Source organism: Triticum aestivum, chromosome 5B (genome assembly GCF_018294505.1).
Source record: "Triticum aestivum cultivar Chinese Spring chromosome 5B, IWGSC CS RefSeq v2.1, whole genome shotgun sequence".
Classification (NCBI taxonomy): Eukaryota; Viridiplantae; Streptophyta; class Magnoliopsida; order Poales; family Poaceae; genus Triticum; species Triticum aestivum.
The window spans coordinates 498,807,377-498,827,508 of record NC_057807.1 but is presented as its reverse complement, the minus strand read 5'-3'; the positions used below and the strand labels follow the sequence as shown (position 1 = coordinate 498,827,508).

General features: G+C 49.8%; 1 protein-coding gene across 1 annotated transcript; it reads left to right on the top strand.

The window, feature by feature from the left end:
• Nucleotides 1-2,849: 2,849 nt before the first annotated feature.
• Nucleotides 2,850-5,089, top strand: LOC101290661 (BAG family molecular chaperone regulator 3). Its single transcript, XM_044533846.1, has 4 exons — nucleotides 2,850-3,526; nucleotides 3,614-3,870; nucleotides 3,980-4,126; nucleotides 4,250-5,089. Exons 1-4 carry the CDS (start codon nucleotides 3,268-3,270, stop codon nucleotides 4,649-4,651), a joined length of 1,065 nt encoding a protein of 354 aa, XP_044389781.1. The 5' UTR covers nucleotides 2,850-3,267; the 3' UTR covers nucleotides 4,652-5,089.
• The last annotated feature ends 15,043 nt before the right edge of the window (nucleotides 5,090-20,132 follow it).

The window sequence follows — 20,132 nt, the reverse complement described above, 5'->3', positions numbered from 1 at the left end:
GCGACGTAACAGTTGCTTGGAGGCTAAGGCCCAGCGCCAACGCCCAGCCGTCCCGACCAAGCCACCGGCGGCGCGGCGGCGTCCGCTTTCCTCTTCCGTCCAAGCCTTCGCCGGGTTCGGATGCCACCGCAAGACACGAACGGAACAAAAAACGGACAGAAAAGAAACAGCGGCGAGGCGTCCACGCGAGGCAAAATTTCGTGTTTTGACCCTTTTTACAAAGAAATTCGAGATTTGACCCCTGTCTGAAACTATTTCGGGATCTGACCCTTTTGACTACCGCCAGGAGGGCCGGCGGTAGGTTTGCACGTCCTACCGCCATCAGCAGTGGCGGTAGGCCCTCTAACGGTGACTGACGGCCGTCGGCGCATACTGACGGGGGAAAGGGCCTACCGCCACAGTCTGAGGCGGTAGGGTTCGGTGGCCTACCGCCCGAGGTGGTGGCGGTAGGTACCGAAGAGGCAAGTGATGCTGCGGGCGGGCCCTACCCCACCCACCAGCCCGTTCTTCCTCCTCCCCTCGACCCGAACAGAGTCGAGCGCCGCCTCTCTCCTCATCCCGATCCCCTCCCTCGATCTCCCTCTTCCCTCCATCATTTTCGCGGATCTTTGGGGCAAATCGAAGAGGCCGGTAAGCTCCTCCATTCCCTCCAATCAGTTTTCGCAATGGTTTTTTATTTTTGAAGTTATTTTTGGCACTAGGTACAACCTAGGTTTTGGTGTTGATTTTTTTATGATGTTTTAGTTGTTTAGGAGTATATGATTTAGTAGTAGGCCTATGTGAGGATGTGTGGGTGAAACAATTGCAAGATATGTGAGGATATGTTGGTGAATGCATATATGATGGTCCATTTTATTTTGTGATGTGTATATGAATTTTATAAGAAATCTTTTTGTATGTTGAATGCAAGATTGTGAGGATAAAGGCATAACAAAATTCGTAGATGGTTAATGTATTGTAAATTTGTGAAGATGTATGTTTTGCAAAATTGGTAGGTGGTTAATGCATAGTGTGAAAATGTGTGTATTTCTATTTCATATAGTTGCAAATGTATGAACCCTAGGTTTAGTCTTTCTTATAGCCATACGAGGAACCCTCCCTAGTTGATATGATGAACCCTAGAACCTAGATGAACCCTAGATTTAGTCTTTCTTATAGCCATATGTGATGATTTATTGTGTGAATATTCTAGATATTTGTTTTGCTTGCATTAGAACAAATATTGATGTTTAATTAACTTTATCCAATCAATGCTTATATAAGGAACATGGCCCCACCACCACCACTTGATGAGGATGATGACTATGAAGACTCACTTGAGGAAGCCATCTGTGCTCAAAGAGTGAGGCTGAGCGAACGGGAGGTGTGCAACCTATGGGACAACTTTCTGCCACGTGCTGAGTTGATCGGGGCGCCATTCGTGACCCGTCTGACAAGTACCATGATCGATCGACATGTCATGGTATGTTATTAGTGTAGAATCCAAGGAATTGTTAATAGTTTAAATAATCCATACTTATCAATTGATATGTTTTTCTTATTTAGAAATTGCCAAAGAGCCTATCTGAGAGTTGTGGCATCGAGGCTGATGAAGAAGGCTATGCTGGAATACGCCTTACCGCAAGGGGCCCCGTCACTACTTGTGCGTACGGCGTGGAAACGGACGGCCGCACACATTTAAGCACAGATGGGTGGAAGAGCTTCCTCGTTGACAAGAATCTTCATGTTGGACAGGCCATCCTTATTACTATCAGGAAGACCAACCGTCAAGGCTTGAAGATGATGATCGTCAACGATATCATTTAAACTATATATGCGTGTGGCTGCTGATGATCGTCATGTTTGATTGCTACCTATTTTGGCTTCGTGAAACTATTTGGATGTGATCAAAGTATGTTATGTTTATGTCTATGAAATTGTGATCAAACTATGTTATGTTTATGTCTATGAAATTATGATCAAACTATGTTATTTGGTACTAGTTTCTTAATCTGTAATGGCAAAACTAATTATGCTTATGTCCATGAAATTGTGCCTATTGGTTCTTATGTTCAGGGCCCTTGCATATTTCTATGAAATTGTGATCAAACTATTTGGATGTCTATGAAATTGTGATCACACTATTTGGATGTGATCAAAGTTCTTATGTCTACAAAATTTTACACGAAACACAGGACCCTACCGCCAGGCCCCCTGGCGGTAGGGTCAGACAGCCTACCGCCGTGAGCCCTGACGCTAGGGTGAACCTACCGCCAGGACGCTTGCATATCTCGTTACAGAAGGCATGCACGGCAAAACCCTGCCACACCTTACCGCCAGAGCCGTTGGTGGTAGGGTTAGACAGCTTACCGCCTGGTTGTCTGGCGGTAAGGTACTTATCCACGTCAGCGCGCGGTGACGGTCCCCGTCTCCCTCCGTCACACCCTACCGCCAGGGAATCTGGCGGTAGCTTGTCTAACCCTACCGCCAGGGACTCTGGCGGTAGCAAAAGGGTCAAATCCTGAATTTTTTTTTAAACGTGGATCAGATCTTGATTTTGTTTAAAAAAGGGTCAAAACACGAAATTCAGCCTCCACGCGAACGGCGTGCTTGTCCGCTGGCCACTTTTCTGGTCATGGGAAAGAGCATGCAGAATGGCGGGCGGGCGGGTGGCCCCTTTTCGGGCCCGATATATTCCGCCGGCCTCGCGTACACGTCGGCGTTGGTTGCCGGGAAGGGACGCGCCGGCCGTCGGATGTTTTACTTGCCCCGTTTCTTACTCCGGAATCCACATGCTCTCACTCACTCCCGAGCACGCCACGCCTCCTCTCGGGCTGCTCCAGTATAAATATTCCGCTGCCGCCCTGTCCCTGAGCTGTATTAGTCTCCTCCTCCTTGTACCCTCCCCACCTGTGCGTTTTCTTTCCCCACCTCTCCTCCTCCTACCTCCTACCCTCCCACCTACCTCTCTGCCTCCTCCCTCCCCTGATCCCTCCTCCCTCGTTCCCCAATTCAGTCGACGCCAGGGGAGGCACCTGCGCCGCCCGCACCCACGATCGTGTCTCCTGGTCTTGCCCCGATCCAGCAAATTCGCCTCTTTCCTTCATCTTGCCGCGGCACAGCAGCCCGGCGTCGGCGACAGGAGGAGAGATTTTCGTAGCTGAGACTCGAGAGTTTCCGTGCTTGGATTGTTCTTGGTTGTTGCCGAGGGTAGTGCAAGCTGCTAGGGTTGCTCGGTTGATTCTTTGCTTTACTTGTGCGGGCGGCATATATACGTGTCATGAGAAGATGATGCGCGCCAAGGGCAAAGCTACATTCTTGGACGCCATGAAGGAGACCACCTCGCCCGTCTCTCCCGCGGCGGCGGCGGCGGCCAAGGAGGCGCTCAAGGAGGACGAGTGGGAGGTGCGGCCCGGCGGGATGCTGGTGCAGAAGCGCGACCCGGACTCCGACGCCCCCGCGGGCGCCCCCGTGCCCACCGTCCGCCTCAAGGTCAAGTTCAACGGCGTCTCCCACGAGATCTACATCAACTCCCAGGCATCCTTCGGTAATGCAAATCAATTGCTTTGGTTTCTCAGTTTTTGATTTGACTCGACTCGAGCTAGCTGCTGACTGAGGGTGAATGGTGGTGCAGGTGAGCTGAAGAAGATGATGTCCGAGAAGACCGGGCTGCACCACGAGGACCAGAAGGTGCTCTACAAGGGCAAGGAGATGGACTCCAAGGCCTTCCTCGACATATCCGGCGTCAAGGACCGTTCCAAGCTGGTGATGCTCGAGGACCCCGACGCGCAGGCCAAGCGCCTCATCGAGCAGCGCCGCGCCGACAAGGCGCCGCGCGCCTCCAAGTCCGTCTCCCGCATCAGCCTCGACGTCGACAAGCTCGCCACCAAGGTACCTACTTAATCACCACTGGATTGCTTGCCTTCGAGGACTCTGGCTGCGTTCGTCTCGTCGATGGGATTCGGTGGGTGTTTGATCGAATTTGGGTGGTGCTCTGCAGGTGTCGGCGCTGGATACCATCGTGCGCAAGGGCGGGAAGGTGGTGGAGGCCGACGTGGTCGCCCTCACCGAGGCGCTCATGACGGAGCTGGTCAAGCTGGACGCCATCGCCGCCGACGGCGAGGTCAAGGCGCAGCGGCGATTGCAGGTCAGCACGTACGCTCAGCCGAATTAAGTTCCCCGCCGATTCCGTTGACGAGCACATTACTTGCCCACAGGAGCCGAGCACAACTGAATCCGCTTCGGCTCTATGAATCTTTTGGTGGCGCAGGAGAAGCGGGTGCAGAAGTACGTGGAGACGCTGGACGTCATCCGGGCCAAGAACGCGTCGGCGCCCACGGCCAACGGCCACGTCAAGAACGCGGCGGCACCCAAGGCCAACGGCAACGGCAATGGGCAAGCCAAGGGCGACCGGTCGCTGCACCTGCCGCCGCGGCCGCCGCCCGTGTCGCAGCGGCGGCAGTTCAAGCAGCAGCCCGCGCCGGCGAACGGCAAGGCTGCGGCGGCGCCGCCCACGGCGAGCTGGGAGACGTTCGACCTGCTGTCGTCAATGCCGTCGACGTCCTCGGCCACGGCGACCACCACCATGGCAGCCGCGACCACCACGACGAAGCCGGCCACCAACAACAACACCACCTCGCCGATCCCGCGGTTCGACTGGGAGCTCTTCTAGCTGCAACGCGCGTACCGCCCGTGACGGCATGGTACATGCCCCTGCCTAGCTTGATTCCTTTCTCGTGCATCCATCCATCAATCGACCTCTCTGCTCTGCTCTGCTCTGCTCTGCTCTGGTCGATCCGACCAATCTAGTGCCGATTGTTTGCTCTCGTCTGTTTATTCTTTCCTTTTTCTCGATGGATCGTTTCTTGTTCCGCCCCCATTTTTCTTTCTTTTACATTTCTTCCGAGTGTATGTATGTATGTACATCAAACAACAGAAGATGAACAGACCCTGGCCGGTGAAGTGGCGAGCGTGTTCGTCCATTCCGTTCCGTCCGTGCAGAAAATAAGCGCTGGTGGTGGTCTTAATGTGAAGGATTTTTCTTTTGAAAAATAGCATGTATATGTGATTCATACTACCTACATACTACTTACATCAATCGATTCCTCTATGATTGGATTGCTTGGTTGATTCCCCCATTCCCCCATCGCAAGTGGTGATCGTACTGCTGGGTGGTCATCGGGGTGTGAGATTTGGTGCTCTGGATTCCAAATGCACCATGGATTGATTGATTGGTTGGGGTTGGGGGGCTTGCCGCTGTGCTTGTGTCGTGTGGGGCGCGGGGCACGAATTATTGTTGGCCATGAGCGCGCACGGACACGCAGCGCAGGGGCCGGGGCGGGGGCGGGACAGGAGCGAGTTGGTTCCAGGCAGGGCTGGGTCCATTGACAGTGTGGTGGTTCGTGCACGTCGTGCCTGGACGCGCTCGCTAGCTAGTACTCTGTGGGTGTGGCTCTATTGGTAAGAAGCGCATGATGATCGTTGCGTTTGGGTGTGGCTCTGATTAGATAGAAGGTTCCATTAGTTTGGTCGGTCGGCAATACGCCATGTTCTTGGGTGTTAACCTGAACTGGCCAGCTGCATTTGCTCGAGTCCGACCTACAGCTGCAGCTGCAGGGTTGTTCCAAATTTGTACTGCCCACGATGTCAGCCCAGCTCGCTTGATTAGCTGAGTTACGCCACGAGCACAAATAAATGGTTTTGGCAGGTTGTACTCACATTGCACCTACTAGCTACTCCCTCTGTCCCAAAATACTTGTCGAAGAAATGGTTGTATCTAGACATATTTCAGTTTTAGATACTCCGTCAATTCCCTTATATACAAGACCACTATTGAAAATATATTTTGCATCAATACAAGGCCTCCAACAGCAATCGAGGCAAACGTTAATGATGTTTCCTCATACTAGCAACTTTTAAATACTTATATGCATGTAGTAATAATGACACTCAGCCACTTCTTTCTCATTCATAAGTTGCATGTTTGTGTTAACAAAAAGAAAAGTTGACTTGTAAAGGAGTCATTAAATTTTGTCTTGGTACCTGTAATATGAATTTGTGGCCTTGTATAAGGGAATGAAGGGAGTACATTCATTTTGATTCATTTCTCCGACAAATATTTCTGGACGGAGGGAGTACTATTTTTTCTTCAGTTATGACAGCTCCAACGGTAGATGTGGATCTGATCTGAGGCTGCAACTCAGCGCAGCTCGGTCCGGTTGTTTGCTTCTTTCTCCCCGTGGAGGAGGAGAAGCACGCACGTTGGAAGCGGAGGCATGGCAAGGCCTAAAGCGGGTCTTCTCCGCGTGACACGGTTTCCGGGCCCAATCGACGCCCTGCGCCCATGCTAAACAAAGGCCAGCCGGGCACTACTTGCAGCTGCAAAGTCGTTGCGCGCCATACCCTAATGCAAGTGGCCGGCTGCGTCCGGAATGGTAGTGCTGCCACTGCTAGCTGCTGCATCGGGAGCTCCTCGTGTGGAGAGAGAGAGTTGTTTGGGCCGGACAGGAGGCAGGCAGCTACCTATGGATGGGGTATAGAATATCTGCACGAGCGAGGGAGGAATAGGGAGAGAGATGCGTTGCTTGCTTCAGGCGAGGAAGAAGGAAGGGTCGGAGTGTGGGTGGGCACGGAAAGAGAGGGGGAGGGCTGAATGGTGAGGTCCAAGTGGACTTTTTGGAAAGTTCGGGGCCCGTGCAGCGCATGCTATGTGCATAGGCCGGTGTTTCGGCTACTGGTTCGAGGGGCAAGAAATGAAATTCCGGCCTACTCACTCCGTCCGGTGAGAGCGACATCACATTTTTGTCTACGTGAAGGAGAGCGACATTGAAAATTGATGACGGTAAATGACGTGGATGAACTCTCAGCCTAGCGATATGTGCATTCCTAGACAAAAATAATAAATACAATGAGAGAGAAAGAGAGAAGGTAAAAAAAAGTAGTACTACACATAATGACTATAGGTGACATGGCAGTTGCATATAGTCAGCAGTTGGGTATGCTATTAACCGTCGGACGGAGGGAGTATGTTCGGGCGGCAATGGTGACCAATCAACCGGCGGTGCGGAGCAGTCGATGTTTTTTTCTGTAGGCCGGCAACGATGTGGTCATTCCCGTGTTGGATCGTTAGTGTCTGGTGACGCACGATATTGATCGTGTCCTTCCCCTGGGAATAAACTGCTACCATAGGCTAGTCCCGGCCATGGGCCGCCCGACCCAAAAAAGCCCGCCCGACGCTACTCTCGGGCCGGGCCTGGGCCTAGGTTTTGAGCCCGAAGACTAGGTCGGGCCGGGCCTGGGCCTGCTATTTCTGCCATTTACTGAAGAGGCCTGGCCCGAGGCCCGATGTTTTTTTGCAGTGACAGGCCGGGCTTGGGCCTGAAAAGTAGGCCCGACGGCTGGGCTCAGGCCTGAGTTTTCCACCTCGGGCTTGGTCACGCTCGGCCCGAGGCCTGATGTTTTTTGCAGTGACAGGCCGGGCTTGGGCCTGAAAAGTAGGCCCGACGGCTGGGCTCAGGCCTGAGTTTTCCACCTCGAGCTTGGTCACGCTCGGCCCGAGGCCCGATGTTTTTTTGCCGTGACAGGCCGGGCTTGGGCCTGAAAAGTAGGCCCGATGGCTGGGCTGGGCCGGGCTCGAGCCTGAGTTTTCCACCTCGGGCTTGGTCACGCTCGGCCCAAAGCCCGACCCGGCCCGGTGGATGGCCAGGTCTACCATAGGCGACGACTACCAAGGGGTAGGTAGTGGAATCGTCTGATGCAAATTAGCCATCAATTTGTCACTTCTGAAGACGACCCATGACTTTGAAATGTCTCAAACACGGAATTTCGGCACTACTAGTGTCCCTCCCAGTTAAAGACTTCGTCATCTTGTCGTAACCGGTTCTTGTCGTAGCTAGTCAGCCTGATCGTGCGAGCATGGACATCTCTCGCCGTCAGTACCGCGCGTGTCTGCAGCTACCGGGTGGTGGCAAGTGGAGGAGGCAGTGACTTCAATTGGATGGTGCTTCTCGAGTACCACGCTTCGCGCTCCGGGGCGTAAACCCTAGGTATTACCCTAGTTGGTTATACATAGCAATGGTGGTGCTCTCTACGTTGTTACCTTGATGAAAGTCATTGCTCAGAGTTTGCTCAAACTTGTCTCTTTAATTCCTCTCATATCGTGGTTTCCCTTAAGTCTCAAAAACTTCATCCACACAAAATTCAACAAGAACTCGTGAGATAAGTTAGTACAAACGAACTCAAAGCCTTATCATTCTCTACTATAAAAAATCACTAAAATTATAATTAAACATTGCACACTAAATTCCTATGCATATTTAAACGCCTATCCTCAAATAGAATCATTAAACAAGCAAATATATGCAAACAGTGTAAACATAACAACAATATGTCTAAACAGAACAAACTGTAAAGTATGAAGCAAAATTCATAGTAACTCTAAAATTATGAAAAATTAACACATTGTAGAAAATTTATCATTAAATTTTTAAAAATTTAAAGATTTTATCATGCTCTGACTATTTAGGAATATTCAAGACATAACAGAAAACTTTCTGTTTTTAAACAGCAACATATGGACTTGCAACTAAGCATGGTAAAGGCTATACTTGTCACGTCTATTGAAATAAAAGATACAAACATGCTTATTAATAACATCAAGCAAATATAAACAAAATAAAATGACGCTGCACGCAAAACACATATCATGTGATGAATAAAAATATAGTTCTAAGCGAGGTTACCGATAATGTTGAAGACAATGCTCCGAGCACGCACGACTCCGGGTACTACTCGACTCCAAACCCGCGGAAGCCAAAGACCATGGGATATGCGGATACCAGAGACAAGCCGTGGCGTTGGAGGCTAGTTCGGGGGCTACTGAGGGAGTCCTGGATTAAGGGGTCCTCGGGCCACTGGCTTATTGCCTATGGGCCGAACTAGGGCGTGGACCCGTAACCAGATAGGAGATCTTCAAAGTCGTGGTGTGCCCTCCAAGTCAAGATTTAGTATAATCTTTCCTTTGTTGTAGCCGATCGCGTGTAACCCTAACCCTACTAGTGTCTATATACACCAGAGGGTTCTAGTCTTTAGTGCTAGAGCAACATCCAATCCCTCCTCAACCCAGGGTTTAGCTCGCCTGATCTCGAGGTAGATCGACTCTGTAACCATACTATATACATTAGATACAATCAAGCAGGACGTAGAGTTTTACCTCTTAGAGAGGGCCCGAACCTAGGTAAACCCCGTGTTCATCGCCTCTTGTTCCCCATCGACCCGATCCACAACTCGGGACCTCCTACCCGATATCCACCAGTTTTGACACCGACAGCGCCCACCCCCTAGGCGCGCCCTGGGGGCTTGTGAGGCCCCTGGCCAGCCTCTGTGGCCCATCTTCTGCTATATGAAGCCATTTTCCCTAGAAAAAATAATAAGGAGAGGACTTTCGGGATGAAGCGCCGCCATCTCGAGGTGAAACTTTGGCAGGAGCACTTTTGCTCTCTTGTGGAGCGATTCCGCCAGGGATACTTCCCTCTGGGATGGGGAAATCAAAGCCATCGACATCACCAATAACCCTCTCATCATGGGAGGACCAATCTTCATCAACATCTTCACCAACACCATCTCATCTCAAACCCTAGTTCATCTCTTGTATTCAATCTTTGTCTCAAAACCTCATATGGTACCTTTGGGTTGCTAGTAGTGTTGATTACATCTTGTAGTTGATGCTAGTTGGTTTATTTGGTGGAAGATTATATGTTCAGTTCCTTGATGCTATTCAATACCCATCTGATCTTGGACATGAATATGATCTGTGAGTAGTTACTTTTGTTCTTAGGGACATGGGGGAAGTCTTGTCATAAGTAATCATGTGAATTTGGTATTCGTTCGATATTTTGATGATATGTATGTTGTGATCCCCTTAGTGGTGTTATGTGAACGTCGACTACAGGACACTTCACCATCTTTGGGCCTAAGGGAAGGCACTATGGAGTAGTAATTCTATGATGGTTTGCTAGAGTGACAGAAGCTTAAACCCTAGTTTATGCGCTATTCCGTAAGGCGCTGATTTGGATCCATATGTTTCATGCTATGGTTAGATTTATCTTAACATCTTTCGTAGTTGTGGATGCTTTCAAGAGGGGTTAATCATAAATGGGAGGCTTGTTCAAGTAAGAACAACACCCTTGCACCGGTCCACCCACATATCAAATTGTCAAAGTAGCGAATGCAAATCAAACAAACATGATGAAAGTGACTAGATGAAATTCCCGTGTGTCCTCAAGAGTGCTTTGCTTATTATAAGAGATTGTTCTGGCATGTCCTTTGCTACAGAAAGGATTGGGCTACCTTGCAGCCGAAGGAAATATGCCCTAGAGGCAATAATAAAGTTGTTATTTTATATTTCCTTATTTCATGATAAATGTTTATTATTCATGCTAGAATTGTATTAACCGGAAACTTGATACATGTGTGGATACATAGACAAAATACCGTGTCCCTAGTAAGCCTCTACTAGACTAGCTCGTTAATCAAATATGGTTAAGTTTCCTAACCATAAACATGTGTTGTCATTTGATGAACGGGATCACATCATTAGGAGAATGATGTGATGGACAAGACCCATCCGTTAGCTTAGCATTAAGAACCTTCAGTTTTATTTCTATTGCTTTCTTCAGGTCAAATACATATTCCTTTGACTATGAGATTATGCAACTCCCGGATACCAGAGGAATGCCTTGTGTGCTATCAAACATCACAACATAACTGGATGATTACAAAGATGCTCTACGAGTATCTCCGAAGGTGTTTGTTGGGTTGGCATGGATCGAGATTAGGATTTGTCACTCTGAGTATCAGAGAGGTATCTCTGGGCCCTCTCGGTAATACACATCATAAGAAGCCTTGCAAGCAAAGTGACTAATGAGTTAGTTGCAGGATGATGTATTACAGAACGACTAAAGAGACTTGCCAGTAACGAGATTGAACTAGGTATGAAGATACCGACGATCAAATCTCAGGCAAGTAACATACCGATGACAAAGGGAATAACACATGTTGTCATAACGGTTCGATCGATAAAGATCTTCGTAGAACATGTGGGAGCCAATATGAGCATCCAAGTTCCACTATTGGTTATTGACTGGAGAGGTGTCTCGGTCATGTCTAAAGGAAATATGCCCTAGAGGCAATAATAAAGTTATTATTCATTTCCTTATTTCATGATAAATGTTTATGATTCATGGTAGAATTGTATTAACCGGAAACTTAGTACATGAGTGAATACATAGACAAAACATATTGTCCCTAGTATGCCTCTACTTGACTAGCTCGTCAATCAAAGATGGTTATGTTTCCTAACCATATACATGTGTTGTCATTTGATGAATAGGATCACATCGTTACGAGAATGATGTGATGGACATGACCCATCCGTTAGCTTAGCATTATGATGTTACAGTTTCATTGCTACTGCTTTCTTCATGACTTATACATGTTCCTCAGACTATGATATTATGCAACTCCTGAATACGGAGGAACACTTTTTGTGCTACCAAACGTCACAACGTAAATGGGTGATTATTAATGTGCTCTACAGGTGTCTCCGAAGGCGTTTTTGAGTTGGCATAGATCGAGATTAGGATTTGTCACTCCGTGTTTCGGAGAGGTATCTCTAGGCCCTCTCGGTAATCCTCATCACTATAAGCCTTGCAAGCATTGTAACTAATGAGTTAGTTGCGGGATGAAGTATTACAGAACGAGTAATGCCGGTAACGAGACTAAACTAGGTACGATGATACCGACGATCGGATCTCGGGCAAGTAACATACCGATGACAAAGGGAACAACGTATGTTGTTATGCGGTATGACAGATAAAGATCTTCATAGAATATGTAGGAGCCAATATGAGCATCCAGGTTCCGCTATTGGTTATTGACCGGAGATGTGTCTCAGTCATGTCTACATAGTTCTCGAACCCATAGGGTCCGCACGCTTAACGTTCGATGACGATATGTATTAGGCCAACTCCACTGCACAACCCCAAACGGACGTCCGTTTTGTCCGGATTTCGTCCATTTGGGGTGGCAATGGAGATGAAAACGGACATGCGTGTCCGGCTTGGGTTTTAGGCGCCCACCGCGGCAGAGCGACCCAAAACGTCCGCCCCCCATCCCACGGAATCTCGTCGCGGCGCCGCGCTCGTCGAGCCCTCCGGCCCCGCCGTCCCACTCCTCCTTCCTACCCCGACCACCGCTCCCAACGGCGTCGTGCTCGCCGAGCCCGCCCGCCTGCGCCATCCCGCTCCCCCTCCCTCCCTCGATCACTGCTCCTCACGGTGCTGCGGGAGTTCAAGCGCGCACTGGTGGACGTCGACGGGCGCCTTTCGAGCTGGGACGACGTGGCGACTGAGGGAGTCCTGGATTAGGGGGTGTCCAGACAGCCGGACTATATACATCGTCCGGACTATTGAAGCGTGAAGATTCAAGACTCAAGACTCCGGCCCGTGTCCGGATGGGACTCACCTTTGCGTGGAAGACAAGCTTGGCGATCTAGATATTGTATTCCCTTCCTTGTAACCGACTCCATGTAAACCCTAGCCCTCTCCGGTGTCTATATAAACCGGAGAGGTTGGTCCTTAGAAGGACGATCACAATTACAATCATACCATCATAGGCTAGTTCCTAGGGTTTAGCCTCTACGATCTCGTGGTAGATCTACTCTTGTACTACTCATATCTTCAATATTAATCAAGCAGGAAGTAGGGTTTTTCCTCCATCGAGAGGGCCCGAACCTGGGTAAATATCGTGTCCCTTGCTTCCTATTACCATCAACCTAAGATGCATAGATCGGGACCCCCTACCCGAGATCCGCCGGTTTTGACACCGACATTGGTGCTTTCATTGAGAGTTCCTCTGTGTCGTCGCTGTAAGGCTCGATGGCTCGTCTCGTTGTCAAGGACGACATCACCTCTGGGGGAGCGCTGGCTGTAGGCCAAACTCTCCGACTTGGCGGCTTCATTATGGCCGCCTCATCGGCTGTCGCGCCAACGATGGCCTCTCGGGTCGTCATGCATAACCTTCGCATCAATTCGGAGCTTGCCGAAAAGATGGATCCGATAGAGCTCTCCTCCCTTAATGAGCTCTTGGATCGCATCGCCGCTTTGGGAGTCGCTACGGACTATGACCGGATTGGGCTTAAACTCGACCAAAGGGACATTAGATCCCCGCCAGCCACCCATGAGATAGCGGTAATGAAGGAACCACACACGGGTTGCCCCTCAACTTTGAGGACGAATTATGTCCGGATCACCGAACTCAGTGAGCCGAACACCTACTCAAAGGAAGACATGACCCGGGTCTCGGACCTAGAATCGGGCATTGGGCCGAAGAGATTGGGCAATACTCCGGATCCCGAACTGTCAGGCTCAGAACCTCCCATGCCCCCGGGTGATAGATTGGATCAACATCCGGATTCAGCCAATGACGCTCACTCGGACTTAAGCTGTCTCTCCCGCATCAGGCAAGAGCCCCAGGAGACGGTACACCGTTACTGGGCCAGATTCCTCCTTGCACTTAACAAGGTCGAGGACCGCCACAAGGAGGATGTAGTCTCACTTTTCTGCAAAAACTGCACGAACAAAGGACTCCTTAATGCTATAAGTCGTCGTGACTAGTACACTTTGCGGACTTGGCAACCATAGTACAGAAGTACTGTGCGATGGAAAGTGCCTGGAAGACCCAAACAGAATTTTGGGATAGTACGGCCCTCACCAGAACCTTTGTCCGAACTAAACGGCCGAACTCTAGTAAGTCGACCAATTCAATTCCCAAGAAACCAAAACCCGCCCTAGGGTGTGGAACCGTATTGGAAGAATGGCTCAATGGGCCATGTAAGCTTCACAGTACGCCGGATGCAACACCAACCCATAGCCTTAGGGCATGTTGGATACTCCGGCAGGTAGCAAAAAGTGGCGAGGATCTCCTCGAAAGCCATAAAGCAGAACAACATCCCGCCAAGGAACACAATACGGTACTAACAGTCTTCGAGACTTTCGCCTCAAACAATAGGCGCAAGCGAGCTCATCGAAGCTCTGCTGAAATCTGCCATGTGGCAAAAATAAATCCGTGGAACGACACTGCTATAACTTTCAATGCCAGTGACGAACCCCAATTCCAGACCATCCGGGCACCAGCCGCTTTGGTCCTTAGCCCAATAGTGGACGGCTTTCGTCTCACTAAAGTACTCATGGACGGCGGAAGCGGATTAAACTTGATCTACGAAGAAACACTCAAGAAGATGGAAATTGATAAAAGCCGCATTGAACAAAGCGGCACAACCTTCAGGGGAATTATCCCCAGTCGGGAGGCATGGTGTGCGGGAAAAATCACACTCGATGTGGTATTCGGCACCCCAGAGAATTACAGGTCCGAAGAAATCACATTCCAAGTGGCTCCTTTTAGCAGCGGATACCACACCCTTCTAGGGCAGGACGCGTTTGCAAGCTTTCAAGCTATACCCCATTACGGGTACATGAAGCTTAAAATGCCCGGACCCAATGGAATCATCACTCTAGCTAGTGATCCGGACGTCGCACTCCGCGCCGAAAACAAAACTGCAGCACTAGCCTTGGAAGCATTATCCGAAGCCCTAGCAGCAGAAGAATTAACAACACTGCGCGCCACCGTGGACAGGGACGACGTGATACTCGACAAGCGACCCAAGCCCGCCTCATTTAAACCCGCAGATGAGATAGTCAAATTCCAAGTCCACCCAACGGACCCCACGAAGACAGCTTCCATCGGGACACGGTTGAGCCCCGCTATGGACGCCGCACTACGAGACTTCTTACGCGAGAATTGGGACATTTTCGCCTGGCACCCATCGGACATGCCGGGCATCCCGCGCGGATTGGCCGAACATAGCCTTAACATACTAAAGGGATACAAACCTGTTAAACAGACCGTCAGACGATTTTCAAAGCCCAAACGGCAAGCCATGGGGGAAGAGCTAGCCAAGCTACTTGAGGCCGGATTCATCAGAGATATCAAGCATCCGAATTGGCTGGAAAACTTGGTAATGGTACCAAAGAAGGACAAATCCTGGCGCCTGTGCGTCGACTTCAAAGACCTCAACAAGGCTTGCCCCAAGGATCCCTTTCTCCTCCCTCGCATTGATCAAATCATCGACGCCACAACAGGACATGACTCGCTGTGTTTCCTCGACGCATACCCTGGATACCATTAAATAAAGATGGCAGAGTCCGACCAAGCTGCAACAACTTTCATAACGCTAGATGGCCCTTTCTGCTTCAACACTATGACTTTCGGGCTTAAGAATGCCGGCGCAACCTACAAACGCATGATTCAAACATGCCTGGAAAAGCAAATCGGCAAAATAGTGGAGGCATACGTGGATGACGTAGTCATAAAAACAAGACACGTCGAAACCCTAATAGATGACTTGAGGCTTACGTTCGACAACCTCCGAACATACGACATCAAGCTGAATCCAGAGAAATGCGTTTTCGGCGTCCCCTCTGGAAAACTGCTGGGCTTCATCCTTTCCAATAGAGGAATTGAAGCTAACCCGGCAAAAATCCGAGCTTTGTCGCAGTTGGCTATACCGACAGACCTCAAACACATCCAGAAACTAGTTGGATGCATGGCTGCTTTGAGTCGCTTTATCTCCAGGTTGGGAGAAAAGGCATTACCTCTTTACCGCCTTCTTCGGTGCACCAAACACTTCGTGTGGACAGATGCAGCCGCGGCCGGACTCGATGAAATAAAGACCTTATTGGCCAATAATCCAGTCCTAACAGCGCCAAATATCGACGAACCTATGCTGTTGTACATAGCTGCAACACATCAAGTTGTAAGCGCAGTAGTCGTCGTCGAACGAGAGGTTGACGGATACAAATTCCCGCTACAGAAGCCGGTTTATTACGTATCCACGGTCCTTACCCCATGAAAATCTCGATACCCACACTATCAAAAAATAGCATACGCGGTCTTCATGGCAACCCAAAAGCTATGACACTACTTTCAAGAGTGTTCGATTATGGTGGCCTCCGAAGTACCACTAAATGATATAATAAATAACCGCGATGCCACAGGCCGGATAGCTAAGTGGGCCATCGAGCTCCTTCCATTCGACATAACATACAAGCCTCGGCGGGCTATCAAGTCGCAAGTATTAGCTGACTTTGTCGCCGAATGGACGGAAGCCGAACTCCCTAAAGAGTACGACGCGTACTCTAACTAGATCATGCACTTCGACGGCTCTAAAATGCTGGCCGGATTGGGAGCAGGCGTAGTCCTGACGTCTCCCACCGGAGACACGGTCCAATACGTCCTCCAAATATTATACACAGACTCCAACAATGCAGCCGAATATGAGGCTCTGTTGCACGGTCTTCGGATGACAGTCTCTATGGGCATTCAACACCTAGAGGTACGCGAGGATTCAAACCTCGCAATATCACAAATAAACGGAGACTTTGATGCCAAGGATCCGAAAATGGCGGCCTACCGTAATACCGTCCTTAAAATGTCAGCTCGGTTCGAGGGGCTCGAATTCCACCATGTGGCTCGAGAAAACAATCAAGCAGCAGATGTCCTTGCCCGCATCGGTGCTAAACGCGACCCTGTCCCACCTAACATATTCCTGGAAAGGCTGTTCAAGCCATCCTTGGTATGGGAAGGGGAGTCCGGCAATACCAACACGGATCCGAATACATCCCCAGATTCCGAACTATCAGACATAATCGGAGGCTCTACCACCGAAATAACATCGTCAGCCCACGAAATAATGGCTGTCATCGCCCCGTGGACTGAGCCTTTCTTGGCCTACCTAAATAGGCAGGAGCTCCCCGAAGATCAAAATGAAGCACGCTGCATCGTCCGGCGTTCTAAAGCTTACAAAGTCCATGAAGGGGAACTCTATAAGAAAAGTGCGACCGGAGTGCTCCAAAGGTGCATCTCCGAAGAGGAAGGGCGGCAGCTCTTGGCTGAAATCCATGCCGGACTGGGCGGGCACCACGCCGCGGCTCGAGCACTAGTCAGCAAGGCCTTCCGTACAGGTTTCTATTGGCCGACGGCCCGAGCAGACGCACAGGACCTTGTCCAACACTGCGTCGGTTGCCAGCTCTTTGCCAATCAGAGTCATATGCCCCCTACCGCTCTCCAAACAATCCCCATAACTTGGCCCTTCGCGGTCTGGGGGCTGGATATGGTTGGACCCCTTAAAGGGGGAAGCCACAAGAAAAAATACTTATTGGTCATGGTAGACAAGTTCACCAAATGGATAGAAGCCAAACCAGTGAAAACGGCCGAATCCGGACCAGTAATAGACTTTATATCCGGGGTCGTACACCGATACGGTGTCCCCCACAGCATCATCACCGATAATGGCTCAAATTTCACAGCCGATGAAGTGAAAGCTTGGTGCGGCAAAATGGGCATTAAGCTCGACTATGCTTCCACCTACCATCCTCGAACAAATGGCCAGGTCGAACGGGCAAACGGTCTCATCATGAGCGGCATCAAACCCAGACTAGTGCGATCCTTGACAGAGTCGGACACTCATTGGGTCGAGGAGCTTGACTCCGTACTCTGGGGGGCTGCGGACCATGCCGAATCGCACCACCAGATATACACCATTTTTTATGGTGTACCGCGCGGAAGCAGTACTACCCTACGACATAATACATGATTCGCCACGCGTACACATGTATGAAGAGAAGGAAGCCGAGTTAGATCGGCAGGATAACTTGGACGCCCTGGAGGAGGAGCGCGATGTCGCGAAGGCCCGTTCCGCATTCTATCAGCAACAGGCTCGACGATACCAAAGCAGAGAAGTGCGGGCCAAAACTTATAATATTGGCGAGCTCGTTCTACGCTTACCGGAGAAGAAGAAGGACAAGCTCAAACCCAAGTGGGAAGGTCCCTTCGTCATTGAAAAAGTTCTCATCGGAGGAGCGTACCGCTTATGTAATGCGTTCAATAACAGACTCGAGCCAAACCCATGGAACGTGGCCAGACTCCGGAGATTCTACGCCTAGCGCCGAACTCAGTGTTTGTCTCCTTACCTCCTCCTTTTTAATTATGCTCCCTCCCTCTTCCTTTCTTGATCTTTCTCTCTTCACACAAAGTATTTAATATAGTACGGACTCCCGGATTACTCCGGCCGCACTATGTGTGTAAGCAATACCTGGGGGCTTCCTATACGAAAGCTAAACATAACTTACTCTAAAGGGCTTTTTGCCGATCACACATGCGTTTTCCATGTATGCCTTTTCTTCACGATTATATGCATCGATATGACTTAAGATGTGGCCAAGCTGGGTTGCCTAGATCCTGTGTTTATGCCCTACGTTCTCGTTAATTCGGCTAGGGCATAAGGGGAGCACCTCTGCGATTGTTACTGTTGGTTCAGCCGGATGTGTACCTCGGACTGGGTGAAGCCGAAAGCTAGTTTCCTTAAGAGAATATTTGGTCGGTCAATAAAAGATGTCTTCGTTTATCATAACATAAATCCCCAGAAGTTTTGTATCCTGCGCCATGTTCGCAGTTCGGACATGTGTCTTGTCGCATGCTTACCCAGGGAAAGGAACCCTTAATGGAACTATTCTCCCTGGAAGATGTTTCTTACTATCCATGTAATATAACATAACTAGTTGGGTACTTGTCTGTTCAAGCATTTATGACCCCTACGCCTGGTTTCCACGCATACTCCGGTTTTGTATAATTGAGCGGGTATTCGGACAAACCCCGGACTATAGGATCCGGGGGCTGAAGCAAAAAGGTCTGCCATGACAAATGATTTTAATTCAGCTAGGGGCTACTTATGTCCATCGAATTACACAGTCACTTGGACTGACTATATTCCTCCTCTATACCATCCAACAGGCTATCTAGCTTACAATCCTATTGAGAATACTTTGCGGCTAACGCCACCTGGTCATATACCAGACTCACGGGAATTTCTTGCCCATCTGGCCCTGTCGGTCCGACTTCAGCCATATGGTTCGGGTCCAGCTTGGTGTAGCGCATCTTCACCATAGCCCATGCTTCTCTTGCACCTTGCCGGCAGGCTGACATCTTCCACAAACGGAAGTGGCACCGTGCTCCTTGAAGCATGTCCACAAGCTCCCCCATGCCATTCGACAGGAAGCTTGATGGCCACAAAGCCTGCGCAACACCCTGCATCGCCTGCCGAGCTCGCTCGTGCAGTTGTGAGAGGTCCTGCAGTAAATCGCCTGCAGATGCGGGCATCTCCTCCTCAGGGCGACCCGTTAGCATTCCTACAAGCATAAACTCTTTCAATATACTTCCTCGCCGAACTATGCTATAGTTTATTTAGGCACTTACGATAAATGCCGCAACGAAGCCTTTTATTCTCCTTCACGGAGTCTGCCAGCTGCGCACGGACGTCTTTCAATTCCACGTCTAGCCGAATATTGGCATCTTGGAGAGTATTCTTCTCCTGCCTAACTTGCGTAAGAATGCGCTCGCCAGCCTTTAGTTGCCTCTAAAGATGCGACTTGTCATCCCTCCCGCCCTCCGGATTTACTCCAGGGTTATCTGCAGAATTTTCTGTTAAACTCATCATACCAGCCAGTTGCTAACTGGTACATTTTCGTACAATCGAGATAAATGGTACCAGATGAGGCCTTCTGGGATTCCTCAAGCTTGGCAACTGTGGCCCTCAGTTGGGTCTTGCACTCCTCTAGCTCCCGAGACAATTGCTCATTCTTATCTACAAGAACCTGCGCATAAATTGATCCTTAAAACTGTTGTTCCAACCGTTTTAAGTCTCAAGGGCTACTGCTATACATGCTTATCAAACTTTCTTATCTGTATATCTTTGGTATACTGGTCCGTCGCCCGGGCAAGCCTGCCTTGAGCAGCTCGGATGTATGCGTCTCTCGAATTGAAATCATTAAATGCCTCTTCAGAAAAGATGTTGTTGCAAAGCACGGACCGTCGACGCCGGTGATTCATGGCGCTCTCTACTTTGGAATTTGTGGCAGAGAGCATATCTGCATCCTCTGTCGGAGGACTATACGACATCGGCCCTACGTCCGCCTCCTCTCTCGAAGTCGGTTCTGGAGCCCGACTGGGGGAGGCGTGGTTGGCAGGATCCCCGAATATAG